At 38.5% G+C, this 22,984-nt stretch overlaps 1 protein-coding gene and 1 long non-coding RNA gene across 6 annotated transcripts; one reads left to right on the top strand and one right to left on the bottom strand.

Moving 5' to 3' along the window:
* The first annotated feature begins 895 nt into the window (after positions 1 to 895).
* LOC140947425 (T-box transcription factor TBX20-like) lies at positions 896 to 13,448 on the top strand. Of its 5 annotated transcripts, none has more exons than XM_073396531.1 (7): positions 896 to 1,273; positions 2,880 to 3,123; positions 5,226 to 5,499; positions 6,616 to 6,774; positions 8,093 to 8,169; positions 10,803 to 10,963; positions 12,633 to 13,448. In XM_073396531.1, the coding sequence occupies exons 2-7, from the start codon at positions 2,993 to 2,995 to the stop codon at positions 12,785 to 12,787; spliced, it is 957 nt and encodes a 318-aa protein (XP_073252632.1). In that variant the 5' UTR covers positions 896 to 1,273; positions 2,880 to 2,992; the 3' UTR covers positions 12,788 to 13,448. The 5 variants fall into 5 exon arrangements, with proteins under 5 accessions (XP_073252632.1, XP_073252628.1, XP_073252629.1 ...); XM_073396527.1 differs by lacking the exon at positions 896 to 1,273 and adding an exon at positions 2,222 to 2,473; XM_073396528.1 differs by lacking the exon at positions 896 to 1,273 and adding an exon at positions 2,223 to 2,473 and having other exon boundaries at positions 2,883 to 3,123.
* On the bottom strand, positions 7,093 to 8,070 carry LOC140947429 (uncharacterized). The gene is made up of 2 exons (XR_012166963.1): positions 7,774 to 8,070; positions 7,093 to 7,150 (listed from the first exon to the last, which is right to left on the bottom strand). It is a non-coding gene; the product is annotated as an uncharacterized lncRNA (long non-coding RNA).
* Positions 13,449 to 22,984: the final 9,536 nt, after the last annotated feature.

Below are 22,984 nucleotides of genomic sequence, written 5' to 3' on the forward strand. Positions count from 1 at the left end.
GTTGTTGCTCGAAACACATGTATCTATAAGTCGTAACTGTGCATCAGTATATGGCTTCGGGTCCATTAAATCGTGTTCCACTTGTAGAATCTTTGAGGAGAGACCAGCCACAATATGAGCACAGTTACAGACAAGATATACGGGTAAGAAAACAGCCCAAAGAAACTGTAATGTAACACTGGAGGATTCACAAACGTTTTGTCAATCTCAGTTGTTGGTGACTAAAAGTTGTACTGGAGGAAGAATAGAACTCCCGCCCTCTATTGGCCGTTTTTTTTTTTCTTTTCTGTGCCGGCCCAAAATTAAAGTAAAGTATCTGGAGAATCGCGAAATATTGCCTCAGGAAAGTATTTCAAAAATGTCGCCACCCAACCTCTTATCAACCAAACTTTGATAAAGTTATTTCATTTAAATGGATTGTTCTGGGATTAACACATTTTAATCCCAAAAGCTGTTTCTTTTCTGTGAAAAATACCCTCATTGCTGTTTATTACGGTCGGTTACTGTAAATTCTGAACCTTTCAACAGCGTTCCACAGCAGTTTGTGACCAGCAGAAATTATCCTGATCGTTTGAAAATTGTTAATTATCAATATTGACGTGGTGATTCCATAATAGTAGAGAACGATAACATTCTTAATTTGTATAATGTTTATTTATTATTTTTTATCATTTTTATGTGACCAGTAAATTGCATGTACAAAACCATTATCGTTTGAAAAGCAAATGTGTGGTTGCGTGTATACCTTTTTCTTCTTTCATTCCTTCTTAGAGGGTTGTGAAACATCGGGCTGGGGCACCTTAAAAGGTATTAAAAAAGTCTATTGTGTCTTTTTTCTGAACTCAGTGACATGGCATTTGATTCAAATGTGAATCGGAAATACTATTGCAATTTATCAGTTTGCCGATTATCTCTAACTCCAGATGTCGGTAAACAAACTAGGTATCATGTTGTCAACACATCTGAATGTGCTTCTTTTTGTTCTTTTCAGTACCTTAAAGCTTACAAGGTGATAAGTAAGACCTGATCAGTAAGCTGTGAGCACAGTGGTTATTCAACTGCACCAGACAAGCAGTGAGCTTAACAAACGACCTACGGTGGGACTTAGTGAAGATAAGACACTTTATTTATAAGCACTAGATATAAACGGAGGGTGCTGATAAACTCCTATAGCTTTGTGTATTGGGCTTAAATGGCATTATTCAGTCTCATTTGGCGTCAACACAGCATCAGATGTAGCCATGGGCATGCAACAACGAGCGGCGCATTTCAGGTTTGTCATCGGCTTTTTGCCTGTTATCTATGTAAAGCTATTTATTGCTATATGAATGACTAAAAGAACAACACTGTTAAATACAAGAAGAAATAGCCAAGCAATATTAACTTTTTTCTTTAAAGAAAAAATGTAAGCACTTTCCATGCAATTTATGACTATTAAGTACATTTCATTTGTCGATGAATTTTACGCGGAAAAAAAATCCTTTTTGTTCTGTGACCTATTTTGTTAATTCGTAATAACTTTCACGAGATATAATCCATGATTGCAGACGATTTCTTTGTCGGCCTGCTTTTCTACTAACGGAAATTACATAAGGTGTTAAGGTAATTCAACTAAAGCCTTAAAAACATGTCAAGAAAGCATAATCCACCTGACTGAGAATAGCGCAGCCTGAGTGGAATGACCATGAACTTGTCTTTCGCCGGCAAAATGCAAGTAACAGGAAATATCAGAAAAGTTGATTAAAGTCCAGATTAATTTTTTTTTCAACTAGGTTTTTTACTCAAAAGCAACCAAACAAACCTCCTTACAAGCAAGCAAAACAACAAGATGTTTCTTCAAAGCGATAGTGTTGAAACTCTACACAGTGTTGTCAATGATGCATTTCCAAAACAATCCTTGCTCTTCAAACGCATTTGCAAAGGACCAAAGAATCCACGCCTAGTGACTCTCGCAAAGTTACGTCTTGTGCTTTGTTGGCTTCTCCAAAACGATAAGGTCATAAGGGTGATAACAAGGCATGATAAACGAATTCTAGTGTCAAATTGTCTAGTCCGGCATCTTGAAATATAGTAGGAATCTCAGTTGTCATCCTTTGGGTTAAGGCCGTCCGTGCAAATACAGCCTATCTATCTAGGACTACCTTCAAAAAAGGCGTTACTACCACCCAGAAATCACTGTTCGCTCTTACACTCTCGCGATAAGTGGGAAACCGCGTTTCATTTCACAAGCTTTACAGCCTAGAATTTTGATTGGCTTAGAGAGAGGAATTAGCCATGATCCAATCAACGGTTTTATCGGAGATTGTTATATAACTTGTTTAGAGACTTCAGTTAGTAAGATGAATGGTGTCGAAATCAGCATATAGACTTATTATAAATAGTATTATCATGGCAGAGTTCACAACGCAGCAAAATCTCTCTTCGAAAGCAACTGCCTTCTCGATTGAGTCATTGATGGCTTCGGATGAAAGCGGTACAGTTAGTTATAAATTAGGAGATGAAGTCCATTCACTTTCTTACTTCTTTTACTGGCAAGCTTTTAGAGCATAAGCCCAAATTGTACACTACAGCAAGAAAGATGCGTTAAAAGGTCTGTTAGAGTCCAACACCATATCGGGACGACTCTAAATGAGATACTCGATTTAATGCATGTGAATTGTCTCTTCGAATGAGCTGGTCATTTTCAAAATGGCGGTTGTATTTGCACTGGGTCAGTCACGTTTTTCACATTGGCGGTTCCGTTCAAACATTCTTCAGTTAGGCTTTGGCGAAAAAACACATTCACCAAGTGTTTTTGTAATGTAACTAATACAGACTTCTCGTACTAATTGGACTGTTTTGATGAAATTAACTTTTAAAACCTACAATGTTATTTTTAGCAGCAAGCAAGCTAAAGAGGAAGGCGCCTTACACTGGTGAGAATGCCACTGTGGTTTCTGAAAATGGAAAGCGACATAAACTTTGTGCAGAAAGCAGTACAGATGACAAGTGTATGGAGTCGCCAGTTTCTTCATCAGAAGTCGCTGAGGACTTATCAAGTGTAAGAGCAACTCTAGAGAGTCGAGATCTTTGGGATCGCTTCAATGAACTGGGCACAGAGATGATCATAACAAAGTCTGGCAGGTGAGGTTTATGTCATCACCTACTGTAGAAATGTTTAAAGTCTAAAGGTTTTTGTATGAAATCCAGTCACATCTTTTATTGACTAATGCAAGAGGCTTCAAGCAAACGACTCTCAAGGAGGACATCACTAGGACAGCTGGCTGCTACGAACGTCTAAAGCAGGGTGGAAATGTTTACATTCTCTTGAGGCCCAATCGACAAACCTTCGCGATGGACAGGCATCGCAAAGATCGTTTTCATTCTTCCAAATATGTGGAAAAAGTAAACAGTTCAAGCCTAACTTCACAATCGGCCATATGAAACATAATGTATTGTTAATGGGTCCGTTGTTTTAAGTGTCGTCCACCGCAGCTACTTAGACACTTTACACCATGTTATATTTATTGGCTTATTGACAGCTATAAGGGAAAGTTCTGAAAGCCGACTCACGAAAAATATAGCCGGTAGCAGTAGGATCTTCCTTGCCTTAAAATGCTATTGTAAGATTGTGGAAGTAGTTCTTATAACTTCGTCTGCATATATTTTTTGGGAGGGGAAGCTAGTGTCTTGATTTGACATTGCAAACAACTCTATTGTTTACTCCATATTTTGAAATAGGAGACTTATTCGAGAAACAAATGGAAAATGTAAGGGTGGGCTGACATTCCCTGTTCTGCATTCATATAATTATTATATGTTTGCTTTTTCATGACTGTCTTATTCTTTACCTTCGACCTCGACTTAGTAGATATTTAATGCTTAAGTATGTGTTTTCTGCACAGTACATTTTCAGTCTCCTTCGATTTCCACTCCATTTTTCAAGATCGCCATTGCTGATGAGTGCTTGACATGTATATGGAGTTTTAAGGCATAACCAGACCAAGGGAGAATATCTTATAGTTATTCCATTATTGATTAGCACAATGATATTTTTTTTAATCCAGTTGCCGCGCGTTTTATGTTCAGGTTACTTGTCTTTTGGGGACTGACATACTTCTCGCCGTCATTGGTTTCGACAAACGACAAGGGATTGGAACTCCCACTACTATCCTTAAAACGAAAGAATACAATACTAAAGGCTGAAAGTTCAAACAATTACAACAAGAAGAATCTAACGGTGGGGGGACGACTGAATAATGTTGATAAAATGAACATGGCCATGTTATATTTGGTGGATGGATAACATCTTTCTAAATTGCGGCCATGCACTGCCTTTCAGAAGAATTGGTTAAGAAGCATGCTACCTTGAATTAATTTCACCGCATTTCGTTAGGTTATTATAAATAGTCTCCACTTTGCAAATATAGTGAATCGAAAAGGATTTATTAGTCATAACTACCCGCTGGAAATCATCGGTAAAAAAAAATCGTCAAATGGAACAGCTTTTTGTTGGTACAAGAAGTATTATTAAATAACATACCAGCTTGTTTCGAAGCTATATCCTTACAGAGCCTTGACCTTTTCTGAGGGAAAGCTAGCACTCTTCAAAATCCACCTTTTTTCAAACAATTCAATTAAAAGACTTAAGAGCAGTTGCAATTCTCTCTTATTGCAAGACATCTCTTAGGGAAAACACGTGCACCCTTATCAAGTTCTTATTCTGAACATTAGTTTTCCCCCAAAATGCACATGAAAGAAAAGTGTAGTGTCTATTTTGCTGTTGTTTATGAATGCACACCCCAATTTGCTGCTCCATTAGAACAGAAATACATTGATCAAAAGTTGGTGTTAAAGACAGAAAGAAACAAATGGAACTGTTTTCTAGGATTTTTGCTGTCTCTGTTTGCAACGTTTTTAACCCACTGCATGACCATAAGAGTGTAAGAACATATTCTAAAAATTCTCTTCAGTAATTCGTTTTTTTTTTTTTGCACATTTGATATGATAAACATGTAAATTGGTTAACCTTATGGACATCTGAAACAAGTTCAACTCGAGAAAAAGAAATACCTAACAACAGAAAGCAATATTGTCTGAGCTTGCAACCTTGCTCAACTCTGTTCTTCAACAGACGGAATCTCAATCGTAAATTTTTACTCAAGCAGAAGGTATGGATAATAATATCTTAATCAAAATTAGGATAATTAATTAATTTGTTTATTTTAACCGTCTTTCTCTCAAAGGAGGATGTTCCCAACCCTAAAGGTGTCATTGCATGGCGTCGATCCTAAAGCCAATTACATGATCCTAATGGATACTGTGCCTGTTGATGATAAACGCTACAGATACGCCTATCATCGTTCGACTTGGCTTGTAGCGGGCAAGGCCGATCCTCCAGCCCCTGTGAGACTTTATATGCATCCAGAATCACCTTTTTCCGGAGAACAGTTATTAAAGCAAATTATTTCGTTTGAGAAAGTCAAACTGACCAACAACGAGCTGGATCAGAGTGGGCATGTAAGTGGACTTGAAAGTGGTGCATCTATTAAAGGAGCCAAGTCACGAGATTGATCAAAATTCAAACAGTAGGAACTGTCAGGAAATTGAGTGAAACAGGAAAATAACTGCTCAAAATATTACAAAAAGGTATAAATAACAAGGGGAATACAAAAGAGGGCGCATGGACGGACAAAACTGAGCAAAATCAAAATAGATTGCAATTGTGGAGTTTGTAAACTTGTTAACCTAACAGTTCTTCAAATTTGTTTTTTGTTGTTTTTCACATTTGATATTTATTGGACAAGAATCGGTGTTTTTGTAATTTACCATTAATTTCTTTGCTAACGATGAGTTCCGTAGCCCACAAGGACACGTAATTGGCATTGTTGACAAATTAACTGACTTAGACAGCCTCGACACAGCCCCTTTTAAAGATGCAAGAGCTTTAGAATGAAAAATACCTTTGAGTTTATTATATTTTCGAGCAATTCGTGCTTTCTTTGTACGAAAACGCACGGTCGCTGCCCCCCAGATTAAGATGCGGGTTCTTCTATCTTTCCCTCGTTTCCCACGCAGATAACAGTCGGCGCATTGAAAGCGGATGAGATCCGTTGCGGATACTTTGATACCTTCTAGTCTGGCTAGGATATATTTTGACTCAGAAGCCAAACAGTACTGTTCCTTTGCCGAGTTGACTGTCGACCCCTATCTTGTGGGCAAACAACGAAGTTGCATTACCCTTCAAGGAAACTGATCTTTTTGTTTTTAATTTGTTTGGAACTAGCCTCAAATTAACCGTTTTCAAGAAGTGTCCACACACATCTTCATTATTCGTTTACTTTGTTGAAGTTGTTTGTTCTTTAAGACATCCATTTAAAACACAATTTCTCATTCTCAATTTGAAAAAAAATTGCTTCTAATGTTCTCTTTCTTGTAAACTTTAAAAGTCAACCGTAATGAAACAATTTCACTTTAGCCCTGAAATGAAAAATCAGAACTGTTACGACTGGCATGCCATATCCCACTGTAAGCGGTATTACTCTATCGCCCTTCAACTGCTTCCAGAATTTATCACATGTATCGCGTTGTTTTCTGTAAACTAATTTAATATGTTTTTGACATTTTTTTCATTAGATTGTCCTAAACTCGATGCACAAGTATCAACCCAGAGTACACATCGTGAGAAAACGAGATCACACGGCAGCAGTGATAGACCTAAATTCGAATGGAGCCAAAACTTTTGAGTTTCCTGAGACAAGTTTCATTGCTGTGACAGCGTACCAGAATCAACTGGTAAGAACTGAAACATCAAAATGAGCACGAATCTCCAGCTGCGACGTTATTGTGAATAAACAAGTAAGGTTTACTGGAGCCCAGATTAAACAGAGAATCATACCTTGGTGGGGGTATTTTTTAAAATTAGCAAGATAATCAAAAATAGACTATTAATTAGCAGTCTTTGGTGATTTTAAAACTTAAATCGTGAACCATCGCAATTGCGACTACAAAATTATGTGACAAAAAGAATGTGATGATTTGTTTTCTTATTAGCAATTTTGTAGCATAGGCAAAAAACGTGACTTACTTCAGAGACATATTCCACTGAAAATGTATCGTTCGAAATTTTATTTATTTCTTTCCTCACAACTTGGGCATCTGAACTTGTTACCTGCAAATCAATAAAGATGCAACTAACATTTTTTTTTTCTTTTCGTGATGAATTGCATGCAGTTGGAAATAATGACTGTCAACGTGCACCGCGCGCCAAGAGTAACTGTTTCTGACCCACTTAGAACCTCAAATATCCACATCCGCCATTTTTCTATTGGCAGGTAAAAGCCAAATAATCATAAACAGTAATAAATCGAATAACGCTACTTTTCGTGTAAAAGTCGACTTTTTTGCACAAAACTCAGATTGCCAGACAATTCGCCAATTTTTTTGGTAGTCTGCAGATCAGATGCTACATGAAGAAGAAAGGAAGTCGGACTAATTGATACGCACAGGATGCGTTAAGTCACGAAAACTGAAGGAAAGATTCAAATAAACTAAAAAGAAGATTTTAAGGCAGTTTTAGTAGAATACTTCCACAATTATGCAATTAGGATGAAAATGAATCTTCCATGGTACCAGACGGAACAAATGACTTCAATATTTGGATTAATAATTCTTCAACTGGAACTCTTCATAACCTTTAAAGTTAATCCTTAGCTGTTTTGTACTGTAATTAACCTATACCGTTCTTAAACTGCATAAAATGGATTTATCGTTTAGTTTTGCATGAAAACATACCTTCTTAAAATGCAGAAACTACATTATTTCACAAGGAAATCTTCGGTTGTTTGAAGTCTTCTTATTGCTGGAGAATTTCAGTTCTACAAAAACAACTTCGCATTCAGGAAGAATTATATACTTATTTGCAAAGTCTCAACATTGTGCCAATACAAACAGATCGTTAAAAAGTCATTCAAAAAAGGTCAGTTTCGTGTCATTTAGTGCTTAGACACACTTGCAGTATTAAGTTAAAGCTAGTTAACGCATAAGTCAATCTTTTGTCACAAAGATCAAGATGGTATGCTGAGGCCAACATCTGTTTGTTTCGTCATTACAGATAACTCGCCTGAAAATCGACAGCAATCCCTTTGCGAAGGGATTCAGGGAATCCATCAGAATCTTACCAATGCAAAGGTACGCACGACCCAAGTCGTTTGAAGACGCTTTCCTCCTTTGAGATGAAAAAGAGAGAAGCAAATCTTCGCTAGTTGTACATATCCCCCCCCCCCCCCCCCCTCCCGGTTGACTGTTCTAAACCTCTTATTTCATTGGTCCCCTTTAATCTGCACTTCCATTGTTTTCACGGATAGGGGCATTGTTATGTCACAATCCCTTAATTGTTTTCCCAGCCAATCACAAACAATGTTTCAAATAGATGCAGATCTCCCCTACATATCAAACCAATTTTTGATTTTTTGAGCAGTGTTTTTCGTGGGACCAAATGTACATTCCACCGCTGCATGGCTCGCTGAAGAAACAGAGCGATTTTCCCTTCGCTTGTTGCTGATCTATTCATTCATTATGTAGTATTTTACATAGTTATTTATTACCACTCTGTATCTTTTTCGATTCTGAAATAAGACGTGATATTTATCAACAAAACTAAAAGGTTCAACTCATACCTCTCCTAATCTATACAGGTTCTAAAATACTCCCTTTGTTTCAAGCTACAATTTACTAACCTTGTTTTGAGTGTAAAAATTAGAGCATTCGCCATTTGGAAATCTCCCATAATACCCCTACTTTGCCCCCTAAACTTTTGCATAAGCATTGTCTTCAGTTTCCTGGGAAGGAGGGCTGAAATACCCAGGAAAAATACATATATATAAAAAAAAAGGTTAGGAAAAATGTTAGGTTAAACAGGATGTATTATGGGATATGTGCAAATGGCGAATATCAACATAAGTGTGAGATTCGTTCAGCAGCATTCTTTTTAGATCATGAATGACGTAGTCATGCCATGGGCTTTTGGAGGCACTCGAATGGCACTCGATCACTCACTCACTCGATTCTCATTAATTTATTCATTAAAGTCAGATTAAACACGTTACTCCTACCTCCCTTACTTAGTATTACTTTTTTTCCAAGTGCCTTTTACCTATATATTTGGAATATTCTAAAGGGTACTAGTAAGGCGAATTTTTTTTTCCCGACACATCAATATAGAGAAGGGGTTTTGTATAAATAAAAATATTTTAAAGAACACTGATAATATCATCCGCAAGAAATGGACTTAGAATTGTTAAAAGGACATTGAAATAATTGAGCGTGGATCATTGTTGTATATTTGGACGAATTGTGCACATTTGTTCCCGATATTGTATGGAGAAGATGCGATCAACAGGAGTGTGAAAGATCGAGAAAGAGCTATTGCAGCCTGACGATGGGATTTCGTTCAGCGAAAAGCGAATAAGCCAAAGAGCCTTATAATCACTACAAAAAAACTGTCCTCGAATTGTTAAAGCGACATTGAGGAGTATTTATTGAGGTTTATTCAGTTGTTTGGACGAATCCGTTCGACCATTTGTCTTCGTATGCAAACAGGGAATGAATTAATGTTGTGTCAACTAGAAGCACAGGTTTTCGAACCAACAAGCGTTACGCTATTTTGCTTGAATTCTTAGGTGATCTTTGCCTTAAAGTAGGCTTTTGTTTGTCGGTGATTCCATTTAGCAGTGCTATTAATGTAATTTCTACGAGAAATGCTGCGCTGGTATAAACAAGTCTCTGGCGAAAGGCAATCGGATACTTCGACTGCGTTTAAATTACTTGGCTAGGTCAGAGCACGTACTGCTTTGAGCTTAATCCGTTTTACATGTATTAAAATAATTTTTAGCTCGTGTTTATCAAGAGCGCGTTCTAAAGCAGTTCAATTTAGCCATAAACGCCCGTATTCTGTATTAATATAGCTCGTACTGCGTATACGTTACGTACTCATCATATGGAAACATTTATCTGAAAGCATCGGAAAGTGTTTGACAGTCACATGAGAAAGCAAATTATTTTACAACTAAAAAGCGTTAATAATTGCTTTTAAAAGTGATCTTTGCTTTGTAACTGTAGAAATGCTGCGCTGATAAAAAGTTTCTAGAATATTCAGGTACACATGCAATCGGATACTTCGAGTCACGCTGTATTTTGGCAAGTTCGTTCACCATGAACCGTTCAAAAAGATTTATATGTTTTTCTTTGATTATTGAACTGTCTTTTCTACACTAATTCAATTCATCCATGAGCTCGCTCCTAGGAGCCTTTGATTTATTTTCCTTAAGGTAAGTAGACAAAACGCATGACTATCATCACCGTATTTGAACAAATGTTCAAATACTCAAACCATGACACCCTAGTTTTGATAACCGACCGACTGCAAGGCATCCTAAGACTTGTGACAATGGATTGATAAAACAATCCGTGCAGTCAAGTATCTACTACACTGAGCCAACGCAAAAATTTTTGGCATGCGCAAAACTTAGAGTACGTGTTCTAAAGAACTAATAACACCTAGGGAAAGAGGTACTGTTTCTAAAGGCTCACAGTGGCACCGGGGTAAAACAACGCGTCTAAGAGTAAAATGAGTACAGCCTCCAAGGTTTCGTCTTAAGCTGCTAAGAATTCGAAAATTCGGAATTTTCAATTGCACGATTGCTCCCCACATGCTGAAACCATTTTTCATCATTAGCTAGAAACATTGTTGATAAGCATTTACCAAATTTTATTTTTCCCTTTTTCTTTCTTTCTTTATTTTTATTTTTAATTTTTTTCCCTAGAGAGTGTGCACATAGGGTTGCGTACTACCAAGGTCATGTTCCTGTCTCCGTCTCAACACCTCATCTTCCAAGCCATTTTTTATCATCTGCAGCTTTGCAAGGTCATGAAGTGGAACAGAAAGGCATATATTGTGCAGGGTGCGTGACGAGTCTCAGTAAAGGTGGGCCTAAATTTGATGGTTTTTTGTTTTTTTAACTGGTCTAAAAAGCGTTCTCAACGGTTGAAAAAAAAAAGCCATTTCATTTGTTTAAACGCTACCCTAACATTTATATTGTCAAATTGTTAAGTTGTTGCTCTTTTCTGGATGATCATACTTTAAAGTCAGCTCCAAAATTTGTGTAATTTGAAAACAATACTTTGTCGTTTTACGCCAACTTTTGTGACCCTCATAAGATTACGATGAACCGCGTGGGGCTTTTAAATTATTTTATTTAGGCATTAAGTGGAAAACACGGAGAAGGGTGTTTAAAACAATAAGATCATTTCACTTCCTTTGGGTTAAAAGTAATTAGCTTCTTTTCGTAACAGGCAGTTCACGCTCCTGTAAAGTTATGTTAACAAATGGCGCCCAAATTATCACCAGTTTCAGTTTTCAAACACTTCGGATTTTTTAGTAAGTTCTCAAAAGGTTTAGTGAACTAACAGTGTGTCGGTAATACATAAAACGTATAATAGTGAAGGTAACAACCTTAGCACTTTGCTTAACTTTACAAATTTCTCTCCCTTCTAGAACGTACTTCCTTATTTTGAATTGGCCTGTTCTTCAAGCCTTGCATTTGTGTTTTCCTACTCCTTCACATTAAATTAAAACAATCGATTAACAATAACCTCTCACAAGCATTTCATTTTGAAAGAAGCTAGTTGTTTGAAACTTATGTTTGGCCAAAAACTCAATCAATAGATCACGCTGAAGGATGATTGAAAGGCAAAGATGAAAGTCAACAAAAATATACTGATCCAAACTGCGTGTCACGGTATTACAGAAATAGACCAACAATCGAACCGAATCACATCATTGGGTGGTGCTTTTACTTATCTACCATTTTTACCCTCTAGAAAGATTTTTTTAAGGAACTACTACTAATGTACTACTACTACCACAACCGCCACCACCACCAACACAAACAACAACACCAATACCACCAACACTAACACCTTCAATAACACCAGCACCAACACCAACACCACCACTAATACCAATACCACCGACACCACTAATACATCCAAGAACACCACCAACCCCACCACCATTAACACCACCACAACCAACACCACCAACACCAACACCACCGCCAACACCAGTACCACCACCACCACCAACACAACCACCAACACTAACACTTTCAACAACGCCAACACCACCACCACCACCACTAACAATACCAACACCAACAGCAACACCAAACACCACCACCACCACCAACACAACCAAGAACACCACCAAAACCAACACAAACACAACCCAGAACACCACCAACCCCAACAAAACCAACACCATCGCTAATACCACCACCTCCAACACAACCAACACCACCATTACTACCTACACCACCATTACCTCAACAAGAACAACAATAACACCACCACCAACTAATGTGCTATTACCACAACTGAGGCTACTTACACTGTAACCCTCACAGTATTGATTGATCCCAAGAAAGCTAATTCCCCTCCCCCCTCCCCGTCGTCCTTCGTATCTTCAACAATAAATGGAAGATGTATATATATTGAATCTGAGTCTCGTGAATTATCATCGGCGTTTTTTCTCCTTGTATAACTTGCATGTACTCACTACTTATTTCTGCTTTCTGGTAATTGTTTGTATCTAGGACACCTAACAGCTGTCCACCACAAAGCCTTCCTACAACCTGAGCTTTACGTACCCGACGTTCACCTGCAGCTGACAGCGGGGTCTATTAAGACAGAGTCACCACTAGGCCATCTCTGTCCTTGCGTTTCTCCCTGCTGCAACAACATCAAATAGAGTGGCATAACAAAATTACTGCAAATAACTTTGCATAAAACTTCGGGATCGACGCCTTGCAACAAACACACTGTTTGACCTCCAATGCCAAATAATAGAACGGAATGGCTAAGTAAACCAAAATCGAAGTACAAGCTAACTCTGTGTACTTTTGAACTCAAATTGGCGTAAGAAACGGTACCCACAGATTCGAATTCCTTACTAGAGCGGTGCTAATTACAAACTATATAGCACACATTGGACATTAATGAAGGTCATTTTTGATTGTTTATGTGACAAACACAGAGAGTCAACAAGATACATATCCATAAGTTTTGCTTTTCTGGTTTAATGTTATTTATTTTTTCACCGCATACAATGCATGTTATTTTACCAATAAGAATAAAAACGTTAACTGTATGTATATCCCAGCTGATATGTAATATGTACCTATCCGTGCTCTTTTAATTGTGCTCCCTATCACGGCATGAAAAATTCCTAAGGCAAAACATACAATTGAGCCTAGAGACCCCGACCTTTACCCTGCCCACAAATACTTTTCTAGGAAATCTTTTAAAACTTGTCCTTGAATTGCATAAAGCAAATATTTATCATCACATAACTCTTTACTAACTGTGAAGAGAGAATTCTTCCTTGCACCTGATTAAAGCTGTCATCCTAAGTCTTACTTGGTTTTACAATATAACTTCAGATACGGTAATGTTTGTCGCGACGACTTTAGAATGCTTTCTACCGAACTCGTGTGTCACCCGCACCGTTTAATCCTATTCAGACCACGGGAGGGCTCCCCCACAATTACTAAAAAGTTGAATAACTTCCAAACCGTTCAAGATATGACCGCCAAACTTTTCGTCTTTTCTAAACTTTTCTGGGAAAATGTTTAAAGAGTTGTTAACAATGATAAAGTTATATTGGTTTTTAATCTTCACGAAATTGTAAACATCACGTGGCGCTGAAAAGTTCCTGTATTTCCGAGAAGCGGATGGTTTTAATTGGCAACAACTTAGATCCATTGCATTATTATACTGCTATTTTGAATTTCAAACAATCGTTTGGATCTATTATTTTGCTTTTGGTACCGTCTATCTAGGGCCAAGGTTGTTTAGTTTAGGATTATGCTTTATATTTTTGTACAGGCGACACATTAACTTTACGTGACTGTAGCACTAAAGCTTATTGAAACATTAGTTCGGGTGTATGCGCCTGCGTTAGTCATCGCTACGATGTTTACTTATTTCATTTATTTATTATTTTTTGCTTAAATCACTCCCTTATGATTCCCTCCATATTCTAATCAAGTTAGTCGCATAGTACTATCAGTTAACGATAGAGCGTTTTCACACGACGTCGCGTACGCCATATTGGTGTTCCAAATAAAGAAACGGCTGCCATATTGGTGCACCAAACCAGTCACGTAGGAGTTGATCCCTTTCCTTATGTGAATTCTTTCTTTAGTTTCAATAAATTTGCATAGCAGCTGCCCCCGTGTGTGAAAGCGCTCAATAGCTTCTATTATTTTAAATAACAAAGTCGAATGTTATTCGGTTAACACTATAGTCCCAACGAACAAAAGTAATGTGGGGATTTTACAGTTGCTGTATAAAGTGTTCCACTCACATCTCTTGTAAGTACCTATTCAAAGAATGGCCAGTTCGAAGATGCGCTTCATAAGCCTCCAGCCAAATTAAGCCCTTCATAACAATCTGATATAACGTATTGTCATCTTTCCACAAACTGCTGTCGAAATGACATATCTTGGTACAGCCATCCCTGATTCCCAAAATGTGGTCTGCTCCGCTCATACCACTCATCAAAGAACCGTCTCTTCTTCTAAGGCATGAGGAAGGATAGCTTACAATCATTTCAGGGCAAGAGCTGGGGTAGTCCGATGGCAGATAAACTCTGAGTGTGTATTGCTTGTCGTTGGTACACGTCACTCTGACTTCGACTCTGGTGTTGCCAGTGGGATCGATCCATGTTACTCTGTTACGGAAGTACTTCTCAAGTAAATTTTTCTCAAATCCAAGTCTTTTCTGCTGTGTTGCTGACCAAGGCATAATTTGTTTTGAATATATATTTTTTTACTTGGAGTAGAAAACTTGCCAATATTTAATCGCTTTGCCAAACTAATTTATTTGGTATTTGTTTACTTGAGAGCAGTTTTTTCATCTAGTCATTAATCATTTCTTGGAAAATCACGCATGGTCATTGAACTATAAAAAATGCAAGATCACGTATATTTCTCGGAAGTCGTTTAAAAACAAATTAATGAGAGTATCTTATTACGAGTGGTCTTTGCAATTGTCGGTTTGCTGCTTGTTTGATTCAGTTCGTTTACATTTAAAATGCCAAGTAAAAAGTTTTTATGTCACTGATACGCCAGTTCTGCGGCCCTTTGATTTAAGTAAGACAAGAAGAACTCTAACTACCCTACTTTCATTGCAATACAAATCCATGATTATGATTTCGAATTGTTCAATCATATTACATGACACATCATGAGGTAAACCAACTGTATTTGTCTCCATAGCCCGGACTAGGAAACACAACTGTTTTCTGATGAAAATGATTTTTATTATAATTTTTTTTTTATAATGTATTGAAGAATATTAAATGATTTATTGTGCTAACCTATGAAACAAACAAACGGCCTAACCTTTACCAAACTGAAACCAACTAAAGTTTCTGTTTGGAATTGTTCTACAATCATGCGTTAATTCGTACAATGGGCTTGTTTTCTGTTTTTGTTCTGTGAAGCCACTACATTTGCCACCCTCCTACATTTCTTGCAAGTATTTGCTCAGCGAGTTTCCAGTTCGAAGATGTGCCTCATAAGCCTCCAGCCATATCAAACCCTTCATGACCACCTGGTACAGCGTGTTATCATCCCGCCACAAATTACTTCTAAAGTGGCAAATCTTTGTGCAGCCATCCCTGCTGTCTAAAGTGTGATTGCCTCCATCTGTGTTGCTCAGTGAAGATCCGTCTCTCTTCCGCAAACAAGATGATGGATTGCTCATCACCATATCAGGGCAAGAGTTGGGGTAGTCTGAAGGCAAATACACTCGAAGTGTGTACTGTTTGTCGTTAGTGCAAGTTACTCTGACCTCAACTCTTGTGTTTCCAGGTGGATTGATCCAGGAAACCCTACCACGGAAATATTGCTCCAATAAGTCTTTCTCAAATCCTAGCCTTTTTTGCTGTGTTGGTGACCAAGACATGTTATAAGTAAAAGAAAAAATATATATCGGCAGTGACTATCTTGCTACCAACTTAGTACATAGACCTCTGGAAATTCGTAGATAACATTCGGCATGAAAAGGTTGTAATTTAAAATTGTAGCTCCACTTTCTCGGAAAAACGCGCATGCGTGGAAGTTTATTCCAAAAAAAACAGGAATCATTCTGTTATCCGTTGTAAATATAGAAAAGAATGCTGGAATCTATTTGAATCACAGAGAGAAAACTAACAATAAACTGCGAGCAAGAAAGCGAACAAATTAGGAAACAGTTTTCTTGAAAAAAGGAATGACGATGCCGAAAGAGACTAACTACACAATTTGTCTTCTGCAGCTGTCACGCATGACTTGCATCATCCGGCCGGCGGATGGATGGATGTCCCTAGGAAATTAGTGTTGGTGATGCACATGTAGTAATGTTGTTTTCGTTTTCAAGCTCGCGTGACGCCTGGCTTGTAGAAAAACCAAACATTGCATCAATTTTCAGGTGGTAATAATATACCTGCCTGCACTTTGCTAACGAAAATTAAGAACCGGCTGGTTGTCTTCCTCAGATAATGATGTAAACAATCCAAATTATGTTAAACCGTCGCGATCTAAAGAAACTTGAGGAATTCCATTCCTCTAAAATGATTTATTTTGCGTTTGTTTTGACTCTTAGTGAAGTTTTTTAAATATATTTCCCACACAACCTCTTGCATTACCTTTTGCTAAGATTGGCTACTTGGCCCATCATAACTCTTCTTGAAGAGTAATAAAGCACCTGCATATAACACTATACTAAAGGATGAACTAAACTGAAAGTAAACTGGTATTAGGGACGGACCATTAGAAAACTTATGGGGGCGGGGGGGGGGGGGGTGGCGGGCGAAGTACAAAAAAAATATTCGCGCAAGGCAAAATTGAATGAAAAAGAAATTCATGCACGCCAATTAACCATAAAAAATATTCATGCTACGGCCTAAAAAAAATTCATACAAGGAATTTGATGACGAAAAAAAATTCCTGCGGCTCAAAAATTCCCCTCCCCCCCATAACTTTTCTAATACCATGACGCCGATGATGATTATGATTATTTACTTCCGATTCATCGGGTCACAAACTGCATCCCAATGTAAACAGTATACGTCACACATACACACACACACACAGTCTCAAGACAGTGGTTTTAAATTATGTAAATGGAATTGAAAGGCTATATTTACAATTTTGGTAATAAAAACGTCACTTAAAATTGGCAGGGTGTTAATTCTCTGAAATTCAAGTCATTTAATAACTACAAGTTAAAAGCAATGGCATGATCACACGAGCATTTTTTTTTTCAGGGAGCCTAACATTAATGTTTGTATAGCACGACAATGCCTTACAAATGTTGCTTAATCTACATAGGCCATTGAAAAGGAGAATAATATTGCACTCCTCAATATTGGTATAACCACTTGCGTCAGGACGCTCATCCATCATTTCTTGTTCTTTGAAATGTAAGCAATGCTATATATATATATATATATACATAGATACTGCTACTAAAAATTGGCCGAAGAAGTTCAAAATCCTTATCACTCTCTTTTCGGATTGCAGTTGCAATATCATAATTGTTTCTGACCGCCAGCTGTCTCTGTATTAAGTGGCATGGCGGAGCAAATAGTAACAGGCCACGAGAACACAAAACACACAAGCGGCAAAGGCTTTTCTGCCCATGGTATGGCGATACTGGTTAACACCTCTGGAACTCATTTCAGAAAGATACACATTCAAAGGTTGTCCTGTACGAAGGTGGGCCTGATACGCTTCCAACCATATCAATCCTTTCATGACCACTTGGTATAACGTGTTGTTATCTTTCCACAAATCCGGTTTGAAATGGCAGATTTGGGTACAGCCGTCCCGCACTCCGTAAGTGTGATCAGCGATTCCGTGTAAGGCGTTCCCGTTGCGTTTCTTTAGCGTAGTCATGGACGGCGTCTTCACAATCATAGCAGGGACGGAGTTAGGGAAATCTGGCGGCAGGTAAACTCTCAAGATGTACTGCTTATCGTTGCTGCAGGTCGCTAGGACTTCAACCTTTGTCTCCCCTGCCTCAGTTGGATTAATCCATGTTACTCTGTTTTGAAAGTATTTTTCAAGCAATGACTTTTCGTATGCAAGCCTTTGTCGTTGAGCTGCAGACCAAGACATGCCGACACTACGGCAAAGACGAATTTTGAACTTATGTTTTGAATCCTGAAAAAAAACTACTCAAAAGTCTTAACTCCCTTTCGCTTTTAATGCGCATGTGCAGGTGTTTAATTAGCTTTAATGACGTTTCTAGGAAAAAGCTTGCATCACCACCTTCATTATTCATAAAAGGAGGTGCATTTAATATTCCCTTTTTTGAAACAACAATATATAACAAGAAAAAGGCGACTTAGAAAATCGAAGTAATATGATAAAAGTGAGATGGTAAATGCAATTGCCAGGTGAAAGCACGAGAAAGGTATTTCTTCAGTCAGTGACTCAGCGGGGCTCCTCGGAAGAAAAAATCTGAACACTCCCAAAAAGGAGTCAAACCTATGAAAAGGAGCCCATAACCGGAAGCGAGCAACTTCCATGCGCTCGTGTCACGTCGTTTTCATAGACCAGTTTATTATTGGAACGGTTTTTACGCGAATTTTGAATATCTTTTAAATTCTACAAACCAGGCAGCAAAACAGCAAAACAGCAAAACAGATCTAAAAATGATATTTTTTTGCCTTTTAATAACATTTAGTTTTCCTTTACGATATCTTATACCTCGAATGCGCTCATAGACATGGTGGAGATTCTTTTTCGCTTGAAAAAGTGCCCTAAAATGTGTCTAAAAATAAACTGGTCCGTAAAAACGCCGTGACAAAGGCCTAGTACGGGAGTTGCTCGGTCCGGGTTATGGGCTCCTGTGGCTACTAGTCCAGATGCTCTACCACTGAGCCACTGGGGACTCATAGGAGCTAAGAGCACTAAACTATAGGTTTATGTGACAAACATTCTGCAATAATGAAATACAGGGGCGGATCTAGGGAAGGGTGCAGGGGGTGCGCCCCCTAACTGGTATTCTGCGAAATATGTAGACATGTATGATATTCGTATTCTCAGGAGTTCATATCATGTAATTGCCTAGTCAAAAGCCTTCTTCTTCGAATTCGCTTTAAAAATTTGTTTACGTCACCGGTCAGTTACGTTATTGTTAGTGGTGTACACTCTCCTATGAAAAATCCTTGATCCGCCCCTAATATATCACTAACAAAAGACATGCGCAGTTGTATCACAAAATCAGTCACTGAGGTGCTGAGTTGACATGAGCCGGGTAGCGACCCGGTTTACCTGGCTGGATCATTTTGCTTAGACCACTTTCATGCTCAGTATTAATTACGCTATCTAGTTACCGGGAACCCCAGCTTATCGTGCTAGTTAGATTGTCATGCAATGACAAAACGATTTGTGAAGTAGCCTCGCACCTTTATAAAAACTCCATTTTCATTGGACCCGTATATTTCAAACCTATTTTACTTTGGTTTTAGGTTGCGTAGTTTACTTGTTCATTCATCCTGTTTCCAACTTCATGTGAGGCCCTGTTACAGGTGCGAGGCGTAGCAGGGAAAATGTGGAGCATATTCATTATCATTTTACTTGTTTTTTCCTTAGGTTCGCCGATTCTCGGTAGGGTCACAGCAACAGCGCGTAGCGCCAATTACTGCGGACCCGTAACAGTCCATTCCCCCAGGAGAGATGGACCACCACAAGGGAGACTACTCATTACGAACGGTGTGCGGGTTCTGTCAAAGTTTATATGTGCGTGGGTTGTAAGACGGGTCTTACGGTTTATCGTCCTTATCCGAAAAGACTAGAAAGTCTAACCGTTTGCAGATTTCTTTACAAAGACAGCACCATCCCAGAGACCCAGGGGCAGTCAGTTGGGTCGGGAGAAAAAGCGCGACGAAAGTTTCAAAGCACGGGCGGAAGAGCCCCCGGCTAGGGAACCGACTCTCACCAGCCCATTTACAAACGTTCAAGCGAATGCTGGCTCCTGATTGAGCACAAAAAATGATTTGTGTTATTATTCCAGTTTCTAGGAAAAAAGCGCATGCGTGGAAGTTAATTCCAACTGAAAACAAAACATTCTGGAGATCTCTACCTTCTGTAGATTTAAGAAAAAAATGTTTGAATGTATTTGATTCATAGACAGAAAACTAACAATAAACGGCAGGCAAGAAAACGAGCAAATTAGGAAAACAGTTTTCTTGTAAAAAAGAAGGACGAAACCACACAATTTGTCTTCTGCAGTCACGCATTATCTGAACGCTATGAAGCGTGCATTCGATTCTACATAAGATCCTCTTTGTCGTTAAACGATGAGGCTATACTTTTAAAAACAAAGTCAGAGACTTCTTTGTCGTGATATCCTGGATGTTCCTAGGAAATTAGGGTTCGTGATGTGCATAAAGTAATGTTGTTTTCATGACGCTTATCTTGTAAGAAAAAACTATGCATCAATACTCACGACTGGCAATAACACTGTCACTTAAAAGTGGCGGTGTGTATAATCGCCAAAATTCTAGTTGTTAATTAAGTAGTGACGTCATCACACAAACATTTTTCTTCTGTGTCATGTGGGTCCTTAGCTTTAAAGTTTTTTACAACACAATGCTCTACAAATGTTCGTCAATCTAAACTGGCCACTGAAAAGGAAACCAATATTGCGCTACTCAATTACAGTATGATCTGCCATATGTAACTACAAACTAGCCAAAGAACTATAGGCTTGTCATCACTCTCTTTGCAGCTTGCAAGTGCTATTTTGATAAATATGATTTATTTTTCTTGCCGCCAGCGGAAAAGTGAACTCTCTCTCTCTGTGTCACTCTATCTAAATTAACTGGGGTGGTGGAGCAATAACAAAATCACACAAACAAAGGATGATGTACTCGTGGCATGGCGGAGCAGGCATTCAAACCTTTAACTTTATGAACTCTGGTATCTACATTTCGGAAAGATACACATTCAAAGGTTGTCCTGTACGAAGGTGGGCTTGATACGCTTCCAACCATATCAATCCTTTCATGACCACTTGGTATAACGTGTTGTTGTCTTTCCACAAACTCGGTTTGAAACGGCAGATTTGGGTACAGCCATCATGGACTCCGTAAATGTGATCAACGAGGCCATCTAAATTGTTCCCGTTGCGTTTCTTCAGGGTAGTCATCGACGGCGTCTTCACAATCATAGGAGGGACGGAGTTAGGAAAATCTGGCGGCAGGTAAACTCTCAAGATGTACTGCTTATCGTTGCTGCAGGTCACTAGGACTTCAACCTTTGTCTCCCCTGCCTCAGTTGGATCAATCCATGTTACTCTGTTTTGGAAGTATTTCTCAAGCAACGACTTTTCAAATGCAAGCCTTTGTCGTTGAGATGCTGACCAAGACATAACAGGAGGGCAAAGACGATTTTAACTTATGTTTTGCTTTCTGAAAACAATCAGTCGGAAGTCCTCTCTTTCGCTTCTCAGCAGCGAGTACTGTTTGCACATGCGCATGCGCAATTGTTTAATTCGCTCCAATGACCTTTCCAAGAAAAAGGTTGCATCACCACAGTTGTTATTCACAAACGGAAGTGCAATTAATATTCTCTTTTTTTGTTGAATCTTGTTTTTGTTGTTGTTTTTTTCTTTTTTGGCGTGTTTGTTTTTATTGTAACAACAATATCTAACAACAACAAAATGGCTTGATAACGATTTAGAAACTAGAAGTAATATATCAAACAAGAGACATACTGTTTCATCACAAAATCAAACACTGAGGTGCGGATAAGAGGAACCGGGCAGCGACCAGGTTTATCAAGCCGGACAATTTCGTCAAGCCGACTTTTATTTCCCAGCATTAAGTCATCTCGATACCGAGAACCCCAGCCAAACGGGCTGGCTAGAATGTCACGTAATCACAGAGATGGTTTTCGAGCTCTTCATAATCTCTTAAAAGCTCAAATATATGAGTTCAAGATGGAAACTGAATCCACGACGTCGATCTTCCAGACACAGGTCGGATGCTCTAACCACTGAGCTACTGAGAACTCTAATGATGAGCAGGTCATTTGTTAGCTGACATACAGGCCCTATCGTCAAATTAACACATCATGAAATAACGGCATCACGCAGTCACGTTAATACTCTCTGGGCAATAAAAAATTCAATAACTTCAGTAGTGAGAACTCGAAATCTAACACTGAGCTCGAACTCGAGCCCACGACCTTCTAGATACTAGTCTTCTTAATATTATGACGACGACGACGATGATGATGATGATGATGATGATGATGATGATGATGATGATAACGATGACGACGACGATGATGATGACGATGATGATTATTGTAACACCGGAGGTACAAACAATTTTAGTTACAGTGTCATACAACGTTTAGCTTTAATTATTACCTTTATCGACCTTTTACCAAAAAATTCGTTCGTGCGCGATATGATTTTGACTGGATAAAAATAACCATTTCGTGGGGGAAAAAAAGCAGCATCCGTTACAATGCACATATCAATTTTCACTCAATTTACACGTCAAAAGATTTTCAGCCGCCTTGTTGATGAAACTTTTGGTTGATTTTCTCTTGTACATAAAAAAAACTGATTTGATTTAGCCCTTTGATTCCTGCGAAATTGTAATCTTATGGCTTATGATGTGAATGTCCTAATCCTAAATAGTTCGTTTATCTGTCACGATGCGCAGTCACATCTCAGCCAGATAAGCATTTAAATTTCTTCCCGTTCGTAAATGGGCCTCGTATGCCTCCAGCCATATCATACCCTTCATAATAACTTGATACAGTGTGTTGTCATCCTTCCACAAAGCCGGCTTGAAATGACAGATCTTTGTGCAGCCGTCACGGGTCCCAATAATGTGGTCAGTGCTTCCTCCACTCATCTCACCTCCGCTGCGACT

The sequence above is a fragment of the Porites lutea genome, chromosome 9 (genome assembly GCF_958299795.1).
Source record: "Porites lutea chromosome 9, jaPorLute2.1, whole genome shotgun sequence".
In the NCBI taxonomy this organism is placed as follows: domain Eukaryota; kingdom Metazoa; phylum Cnidaria; class Anthozoa; order Scleractinia; family Poritidae; genus Porites; species Porites lutea.